This window comes from Zeus faber (assembly GCF_960531495.2).
Source record: "Zeus faber genome assembly, chromosome: 17".
Taxonomy (NCBI): domain Eukaryota; kingdom Metazoa; phylum Chordata; class Actinopteri; order Zeiformes; family Zeidae; genus Zeus; species Zeus faber.
The window spans coordinates 10,561,567-10,571,879 of record NC_137204.1 but is presented as its reverse complement, the minus strand read 5'-3'; the positions used below and the strand labels follow the sequence as shown (position 1 = coordinate 10,571,879).

Here is a 10,313-nt window from a genome sequence, read left to right as displayed (position 1 = left end):
AGCAAGCTGTGATGCACTGTGTGTTCTGACACCTTTCTATCATCGTCACCATTAACGTTCTCAGCAATTTGTGCTACGGTAGCTCTTCTGTGGGATGCTTGCACCACTTTTGGTAGGTACTAACCACGGCTACTCCTACTGTCGCTTTGAAAGGCAATGGGACGGTTCTGACACCTTCCACCAGCCCCAGCCTAGCAGCTCCACCTCCCCCACCACAGCGGGAGACGGGACCTCTTCACAGCCACTCACCTCAAGAGCCGCCACCTCCTCCCCCACCACAGTGACGACTCTTTCAATCCTGCAGAGGGACGTCAACAGGCTTCTCTAGAGGCAGAACCCGTGCAGAGCCGCCGGGCCAGACTCTCCATCCACCCCGAGGCACCGTGCTGATCAGCTGCCTCTGGTGTTCGCAGACATTTCCAGCACCTCACTGGAGACATGCCATGTACAAGAAGGCTTCAAATCTTCCACCGTCATCCCAGTCCCAAGAAAGCCAAGGACCACAGGACTTAATGATCACAGACCCGTCGCCCTGATTACTGTGGTGACGAAGTCTTTTAAAGCCCTTGTGCTTTCCCACCTCAAGTCCGTAACGGACCCTCTCCTGGACCCCCTGCAGTTCGCCTAAAGAGCCAACAGGTCTGTAGACCAGGCAGTTAACTTGGCCCTCCAGCTCATCCTCCAGCACCCGGACTCCGCAGGAACCGACGCCAGGATCCTGTTTGTGAATTTCAGCTCCGCCTTCAACACAATTATCTTGGCTCCTCTGCAGGACAAGCTCTCCCAGCTGAGCATGCCGGACTCCGCCTGCAGGTGGATCACAGACTTCCTGTCTGACAGGAGGCAGCGCGTGAAGCTGGGTAAACACGTCTCTGCCTCAAGGACCATCAGCACCGCTTCCCCTCAAGGCTGCGTTCTTTCTACTCTGCTCTTCTGCCTGTACACCAACAGCTGCACCTCCAGCCGCCAGTCTGTCAAGCTCCAGAAATTTGCGAACGACACCACCCTCGTTGGGCTCATCTCTGGTGGGGAACGTACTTCCTGCTGCAGCTGAGGAAGTTCAACCCGCCAGAGGCGATGATGGTGCACTTCTACACCTCCACCGTCGCCATCTTTTATGGCGCTGCAACCACCAAGGACAAGGGCAGCAGCCTGCATGTCATTCGCTCTGCTGACGGACTCTTACCTCGCCACCGTAGACACTACACGTTAAATGAATGTCTACACATCTCCATACGAATTGAATTGATGTCAATGCGTTACATTAACGCACATTCTTCATTCTTCTGGATTATCCGTGCACATTGCACATACTGTTATGCTTCATAACATCGGAACATTTGCACATCCCTGCACAAATTGTACAGCTCTTTATTTAAAAAAAAAGCCTTATTTGCATATTCTTATATATTTTACATCGTTTTCATATTGTTGTATTTTACATTTATGTTTCCTGTATACACCAAACACAAAGACAAATTCCCTGTGCGTGTAAACCTACTTAACAATAAAGACAAGTCTGATTCTGATTCTGCATGCTGGGAACACCCCAGAGGACCTGCTGTTTTGGAGATGCTCTGACCCAGTCGTCTAGCCATCACAATTTGGCCCTTGTCAAAGTCTCTCAGATCCTTACGCTTTGCCCATTTTTCCTGCTTCCAACACATCAACTTCAAGAACTGACTGTTCACTTGCTGCCTCATATGTCCCACCCCGACAGGTGCCACTAGAACGAGATGAGCAATGATATTCACTTCACCTGTCAGTGGTTTATAGTTAATATGGGTATGTTAATATTCATTGCATATAAAGAAAATCTATAGATATTCTAGATGTTATAAGTGTAAGTTATGAGATATAACATAACTATAATGTGTGTTCATTTTTCTGATGTGAAGGTTTGTATAAAATTCATACTAAATGAAACCAGCCTTTTCAATCTGGTCCCTGCAATGGATTTTAACATCAATCCATTATGAGGGGAAAAAACAAAGTGTATCTCTCCAGCTATCACTTTCTTATCCTGTCCAAACCAGTTTCTGTTTATCAGCGAGTCAGTTGCGGCTCCCCTACAGCACAAGCCAAAATATCACTCACGTGACTTTGTCTTCTCATCCTGGGTGTGCGTGTGCGTGTGTGTTTGTGCAAAACGGAGCATGTGAGAAAAGCGAATGAAAGGAAAAAGACAAACCCAAGGAAGAACCTTTCTTTTCCCCCCGAAAATACGGATATTGATTTACAACAGGATAATACCGTTATTTCATAAAATAAACATTTTATTTTTTATATAAAAGGTAGATAGTGACATTAAGATAACAACAATTGTTGTTAATGCACAAAAAAGACAAAATTAAAAAAAAAACCAAAGAAATAGTATGAAAAACGAGTGCAAAATTTGACAGATTAAAAAAATATATTGCACTCTGAATTTTTTTTAAGTTATGAGGAAGGAGTCATGTCATCTTTGAGAAAAAACATTCTTGATTAGATACTTCTGTAAACATTAAATTGTATATATACTCTACCATTCTTTTTGAGGGCAAAAAGCTTTTGAGGTTTTTTTTTTGTTTCGTTTTATGGTTGATACGCTGGGGAAGAAAACGTATAGGAGACCTTTTAAAAAGGTTAGCCAGAGAGATGTTCTTTTAAATGGAAATTTCTCGGTAATATATCAGCTTAGATATAACCACACCTAAACACACACATTCACACAGACAGACAGACAGACAGACAGACAGACAGAGACACACACACACACACACACACACACACAGCAGAGCCGGAGCGCTAAAGAACGGCATTTAGCTGGTTATTCTCAGTAGACCAAATAACAAACAAAATATTATATTATATTTCACCCTTTCCACTGCGCTCTCCTTCTCTCTGGTGTCTTTTACCCTCTAATATTGTAGGGGTTAAGCTAACAGGAAGACCAACCCGACCTCTACCTGAGGCCAAGCTTGTAAATAGTGGTGACCAGACGGATCACCACAGTGAAAAGCTTTCACAATCTTTTACACAAACAGTATTTAGCTTCCACTCGTTCTGTTACAACTGCACCATTTTCTGAATTAAAATGTATAGGCTGTTGCGTTCTAGCATAAAGGCCTATAAGAAAGATCTGTATTACAAACTCACAAATATATATTAAAAAAAAAAACAACAGTAACAAAAGGTGTGTGCAAAACGCGTTTTTGAGGCAAGATAATGGTCATGATGGCCCGTCGTCGCTTCTTTGTCCAACGGCGAGACGTCTATGTTTTGTTTCGTTTTTTTTTTTTACCGCCATACAAGACCTTATGAAACGGAAAAAGAGAAAGAAAGATCTGTTGCCTCTTATTGAGGACGAGGAAGGCGACCCTCTCCTTGGGATGCGGCGACGGCCCGCGAAGCCCCAGTTCCGCCGAACCGATTGGTCCAGGCCCTCGCCCAGGCGGCCGTGACGCTCCCAGCGGGCGTTCCCGCGGTGCTTAAGCACATGCACCATCACGATATATATAATATGACGTGTTCATCACAATATATATATATAATCTGATGATGAGTCGGCGGAATTCTGAAGGAACTGACGGACAGACGGATGGACGGCCGGCTGTGGGTGTTTAGCGAAGACGTGAAGGCGACTATGCAGCGTGGGGGGCGCCTCTCTCTTCAACGAGATGGACACATGTCCAGTCTACCGAGCACCGGAGCTCCGCAGATCTCAACGGGATCGGGGTATGGGTCAACCTAGGGCAACCCAAACGCACAGCAAATAAATAACTAAATCAACAAAAGAGTAAATGTGCACATATAGAATGACACGTGAAGTACCTCTGAGTAAAGTGGCGGTGGCAGGTATTTGAACTCTGCGATGTAGGCTAAAAGGGAGCTCTGCTCCCCCTCCGCCTCGGAGCGCTCACAGCCCCGCAGACAATCCCGTCGGTGCTCCAGGTCGCTGTAGTTCGGGGGCGCTGCCAAAAAAAACAAAACCGCACGGGAATCAAATTCGATTCTGAAAAAAATCAGTTCTAGTCAGACGTGACGGCGACCACACCCTTCCACGCTCCTGTGGGTCGGCTTATTTAAGTCGCCGATCCTGTCGTCTGTTCCACCTGCTTTGCTGCCTGCTTGTCTGCCTGCTTGTCTGCCTGCTTTGCTGCCTGCTTTGCTGCGCTCCCTCCCCCTCCCCCGCATCCACCTGCTGGGCTCTACTCATCTATCCAGTTGGAGGAATCCGGCTCATCACTGCTATATTTCTAGCTCACTAAGTACAACCACGTTTGCCGTCACCTCACAGATGATTAGTAGAGCCCAGGGGCCAAACACGGACGATACAAAATAAATAAAGATCATTTTAAAGTCAATCTAAGAGTTGTTTGTCAGAAACTCAGTAGACAGTATATATACTGTTTATACACATATACTGGTTCATATCTACCCTCGGGTCTTTCCGGCAGGCTGAGCCACCTCATATTGCCGCTGTGGCTGCTGATGCTGGAGGTGCGGCTGGAGCAGGTGTGGAGCGGAATGGTGCCGATCACCAACGGCAACGATAGGGACAAATTCAACCCGCCCGGTATGTCCACATACACCTATGTGTGACAACGTGACAAGAGGAGGCAAAGAAAAATATTAGATTTTTCTTTATCAGATGTATGCCCTTTCCAAATCAGCCAGTTGGCACAATGGTACAGAAGCCATAACAGTAAATACACTGCACGTCCGAGGTCCACCTGAAAGATCGGAAGTCCAATGTACAATGGAAACCAACGACAACATCCCACATCTTCTGACTCACCACGAGAGCGTACTCCACCCTGATGATGGGGCAGTCGATGATGGAGGGGGACACGGGGGGGATCTTGAGCAACTTCCCCTCCCAGCTCTGGCTCTTGCCCTGGGCCAGAGGGTCGCCGCGCAGGTTGGACATCAGCTGCTGGATCTGCTTGCCCTTGCCCTTGGCGAAGAAGGTCTGCGTCTGGTAGAGCGCCGCCTTGGGCACCACCACGCGGGAGGAACAGTTTTCCACCTCGGCAAATATTTGGATTGAATCGCCTTGAGGGCAGAGAGCATTCTATTAGATTTCCATAGAGAATATTTACTTAAAAGCTCAAATTAAAAGCAGGAATGTGTGTGTGTGTCTATATGGCTGTGGGACTCAGGGGTGGCTTTGAGGTCTTTTACGCTGCTTGGAGGTGCCACGATATAACACCAACCTCATACACCAGAACTAATTGGGACAAGTCCTGTACACTCACCGGCAGACACATCTCACACGCGCACGCAGCACACACACTTTGATCACACCCCAACACCGTCCTGCTTACATCCTTCTCCTTTTCTCCCTCATTTACTGCCATAACTATGACAGGTAGAGGCCACGTGACGAATTGCTGTTCCAGTTTTTCCTGGACTTAATCAACTCTGTTTTTTCGATACATGTGGTTGTCTGATCTTTCTATGTTCATGTTTTTTTGTGTACATGTTGTTTGTTTCTTTCGTTTATATTTTTCCCATGTACATGTTATTGTTTGGTTCTATGTTTATGTGTCTATGTGGGTTATTCTCCCCCTCTTAGTTGTTTAAAGACCAAAACGTGGTAGGATGGTTCTCCAAAGAGGGGGATTGGTGGTGGTTCTGCGTAACAAGAAGCTGTGCTCTTATCATCACACAGGTCGTCCACAGGACAGAGTTGTTGGAGCTGTTCTTGATGATTAAAGAATGAGGAAAAAGTGGCATTGCAGGTTGAGAAGTTAAACTCCACTTGGAGAGGAACTCTGTCCTAGATGTAATGGCATACAAGTACTCTGTGTTGTATGCCCAGGCATGCTGACCAAAAAAAAAAAAGAGGAATGTGTCTTGTTTACCAGGCGTGTAGCCCTTTCGCTCGATCTTGGCGCTGAGCGAGATGGGACCTGACGCACAGAACCAGCAGCACAGGGTCTTCTCCTTGGTACCGGCCTGAGGTGCCTGTTCAAAAACATCGCCATCGCTCAAAATGAAGCACTTGTAACAGCGATCACTTCCAAATCACAGAAATGGGAGTATCCCCTACCAGCAGCAGTGGCGTGTTGATGTCAATGTGCTCAAAAACGATGAACTCCTTCTTGACCTTGACGGGCAGCAGCCACGGACGCTGCAGCTCGGCTTTGACCCAATACCTCACACAACCGTGCTTCCCTTCAAACGAGGTGGCCAGGGGCCTGCCGAGAGGGGTCAGAGGATAAGGAGATAAGGTATATCAGGGTTCTCATCAGGAGGTGTGTACGGTCTGGGGTTTCGTATCTGTGCAAGAGGTGTTACTGGTGCCATCTGTGCCGTTTGTTTCTTTATCTATAGATGTTATCTACTACTTACATCTGTGGCATGTTGAAGCTGAATGCAAATTCGTGCAAGCCCGTACAAAGGAGAGTGAATCCTACCTCTTGGCCTTCGTCATCTGAAAGACAAGGAGAACAAGATTCCGAATACACCGTTCCACACGTGGTGCAAACGCACATCCTATCCACTCATATAGCCGCGGCCGCATGAGGGGAAGACGTTCGAGTCACTTCACTCATCACCTTCCCTATGGCACTGACTTATACACTTTGAAGCTCGAACAGTACGCTAAGAATATGAGCAATCACATCCAAACAACTTTTTTTTTCCGGATGTATGACAATCACGTACATTTCGGGGAATGGGTTGAGGAGGGCCAATTCAGTGTAAAGTATATCGTCTGACACATAATAAAAAAAAAAAACAACAACATCATATCAAACGCAATAACACCAAATACAATATCATTTTCGGTTACAGACATGAAACGTGCTCCTGTTTGATAACACAACCAGTCCATTCTAGCAAAGCCCGAGTTGAAAAGTAGGGCAGAACAGCAGTGTAATAGGACACACCCGAGAGAACGGAACATGACCTTGCTTCACTTCCTCATCTACAGTCCCCCACCCCCACCCCCCGTTAGATGTGGACTGCTTTTTGAGAAAAAACATTTGGGTTTTTTAATCCATTTTGAGGTGACGATACAATGTTTTGCGTGTGTAATCTTTCTTTTGCTTCCAGTGCTGTCACAAAGAGCCTGCAACTTAGGAGTCACTCTGTGTGTACGCGCGTGCGTGTGTGTGTGCGTGCGTGTGTGTGTGTGTCACTGGCAACATAGAGAAAGGCAGGAGCAGACCGGTATGAACCAGAATAAGCAGCTTCCTTCAGCCGGTTACTCCCTGACGCGGCGTGTATTACCGGCTCAGCCTCCCATAGGAGGAAACGCGACACATAATTACTGCTCACACTGGCAACTGGTTGAATTCTTGACTTTTAGCATCCCCACAACTGGTGTGGACATGTGGCCTGGTGGTATGGAAAGAAGGTGTTTATATATATATATATATATATATATATATATATATATATATAAATAAAACACATACACAGAAAGGCAGAGAAGTAGTTATACATGTAGGCAAACCAGGATAAATAAGAACAGAACAAAGGAGAAGGTACATTCAGGTAGATTTTATTAATGATCATCAGCATTTCACATTGCAATCAACAGAATCTAAAAAAAACCTCCCATGACATATTTTAATACACGAACACAGCAGAGTAGTAAACAAGGGCACATGCTGAGCTGTAAGTACAGAGAATAGTACACTAGTCACTACTAGCAGCGCTGCCGTTGATTTGATTAGCAACCAACGACGCCACGTCTCACGCCGCTGATCGACGGGCGGCCCGATTCGGGCGGCCACGTTTTGTTGCAAGTGCCCCCGTTTCGAAGCGAGCCCCGTCGGCGGCAGAAGGCTCCGAGCTGCTCCTCTGGTAGTCCCGCCGGCGTGGGGTGTCCCGAGAAATGTGTTCATGATGGAGGATTACACATTATACCTGCTACAAACTTAAAATTCCCCATTCAGGCGTAGGCCTATACTTGGTATCTCCTGATGGGGGTTATTTTAATATTATATATAATATAACATTACTACTACATATATTTTTAATGAATCTACATATTTATGTAGAAATATATTATATATATATATAATAAGGTGAATAAATCAAATAAATTCAAATACATAAAAGTTGCGAGTGATGCTTCGGTCTGAGCCGGGTGACGTCATCCCCACACACACACACGCACGCTCTCGTCTTGTGGGAAAGACGAAGGCGTGTCCCCTCGTGCGCGCGCGCGCGGCCCGGCCCGGCCCGGCCACTCAAAACGCGCGCGCGCGCACGCACACACACGCACGCACGCACACACACACGCACGCCCTCCGTGCCGGTTTGCGAACAGGTTTGAACCGCTTCTAACAAAGGGAGTTGCCTGGACGAGGCTTCCGTCAGGGTGGTGGTGGTGGTGGTGGTGGTGGTGGGGGGAACCCTTGGTTTTGCATTCATCTTTTAAAAGACGCTCTTTTATTCATTCCATCTTGGAAAGATTATTTCTTTTTTTTGGTGTGTGTGTGTGTGTGTGTGTGTGTGTGATCTAATACTTTTTCTCCCCCCCCCCCCCCCCCAGGGCCCAGCAGCTGACGTCGATGTAAAAGTCTAGTATTTTAACTTCCAGGAGTATATACGCGTTCACCTTACAAGTGGTTCGGCCCGCCTGGTGAAAATAAGACCCACAGTGACAATAATAACAATATTATAACGTAAATATTAGTATACGTTTATGAATTGTTATCCTATGCGGGGATTTTCGACGTTATCTGAGGGGAATAACGAGACACTGTTGGATTGCATCCACGGATCAGCTGTCGCATCAGCACCACCGTCACGGCCCAGACATATAGAAGCATGTAGTGTGTTCAGAATGCAGATATTATACATAACAATATACATATATATACGTGTGTATATATATATATATATACACACATACACGTATATATATGTATATACATATACATATATAAGTTGAGTCTTTGGCTCGCATTGCTGTAGGTGAGAATGAAAGGTGAAGGTGCGTGGTGGTGGCACGGCCCCTTACCTCTCTCATCTCCTATTAAGTTGTCGTAATGGTTTAAGTATTCCACCTCCTCGGTGTAATTTTGAGTGTAGGCGGTGTTGGCACCGGCGTTGCGCGACTCTGTCCACCGGACCTTGGCGACTCCCCGGGCGGTGATGTTGAGGCTTTTCACCCGCACCTCCCCGGTGACCTCCACGGTCACCCTGCCCGACACCAGGTCGCCGCCGGAGAACACGGGCAGGTCGCGCTCGCTCAGGTGGTCAAAGTGGACCGCGAAGGCCTTCACCTTGCCCAGCACCATGGCGCGGAGGAGCCGGGACGGGGGGGGGGGGGCGGGTGTGCGGAGGAGGTGGGGGGCGCCTCGGCGGCTGCTGGGTGGATGGGGTGGAGGAGGGGGGGGGGGGGGGGGGGAGAAGAGCGACGTCCCCGGGCGCAAGGGAGGAGGACGCGGCGTGGCCCAGCGGCGCCGGGTCGGCGGGTCCGCGGCGGGTGTCTCGTCGAGGTCGGCGAGATGTGCGCGGGTGTGCGCCGCGTCCTGCTCATCCCGCGCGGCTCCGCTTCTCTCCCCGCGCACGCGGCCGGCGGCTGGCTTTAAAGGAGCACGCGCGCCGGAGCGACACACTGGGCATGTGCGCGCCGCCCGCGCCGCGCGCGCGCATTCTGACAGAGGACGGGCCAGCGCGTAATATGACGTCATAACTACGGGTTTGAAAAGCAGGAAGCTGCCGCGAACCGTCAACAGTTCTGTTACGCCTGAAAAAAAAACAACCCATAATAATAATACAATATACAATTATATGATATAATATATGAGTTATTTGCCCGTCTGTGTTCAATTTGATCTTGTTTGCTGGTATTGCTTTGTTTTGTATGTATTTGCACCTTTCCTACGTAACGCAGCAAAGAGCGCTCAACGTTCATAAGAAAAGCAAAACGAGGGATGTATTTGCAGGCGGCGGCGCATGAATCACACACGTCACACACGTTTGGTCGCCCGTGTCAAACCGTCCTGACCCGGACGGTCCGACATGTCGGCCAAACGCGTGTGACGAAACGATGTGCGGAGCCCAGTTTTGCCACAAGGGAGAATTTATTCAGGTTAATGTTATCATGAACTACAATTCAGGAGGAAAAGATGGAGATACGACCAAATTAACGGAATACACCCTTACGTTATAGGGCAGCAAATCTGACTTTGACTGTGAAATATAACGTTGATTGTTGACGACCATTAATTTTGAATTTGGCTTAATATCGAAGGACTAATACAAATGTACGTAACGGTCTCGTGACGTAGAACATGTGTTTTTCACCTCAAACTCTTCATTTCCAGCGAGATGTGAAAAAGAAGGGTCTGCATCCCAAAGCC

General features: G+C 47.6%; 1 protein-coding gene across 1 annotated transcript; it reads right to left on the bottom strand.

The window, feature by feature from the left end:
* Positions 1–2,299: 2,299 nt before the first annotated feature.
* Positions 2,300–9,477, bottom strand: LOC307243204 (arrestin domain-containing protein 3-like). The gene is made up of 8 exons (XM_080017878.1): positions 8,966–9,477; positions 6,340–6,421; positions 6,038–6,185; positions 5,850–5,952; positions 4,781–5,037; positions 4,421–4,574; positions 3,814–3,953; positions 2,300–3,729 (listed from the first exon to the last, which is right to left on the bottom strand). The coding sequence occupies exons 1-8, from the start codon at positions 9,243–9,245 to the stop codon at positions 3,652–3,654; spliced, it is 1,242 nt and encodes a 413-aa protein (XP_079874004.1). The 5' UTR covers positions 9,246–9,477; the 3' UTR covers positions 2,300–3,651.
* Positions 9,478–10,313: the final 836 nt, after the last annotated feature.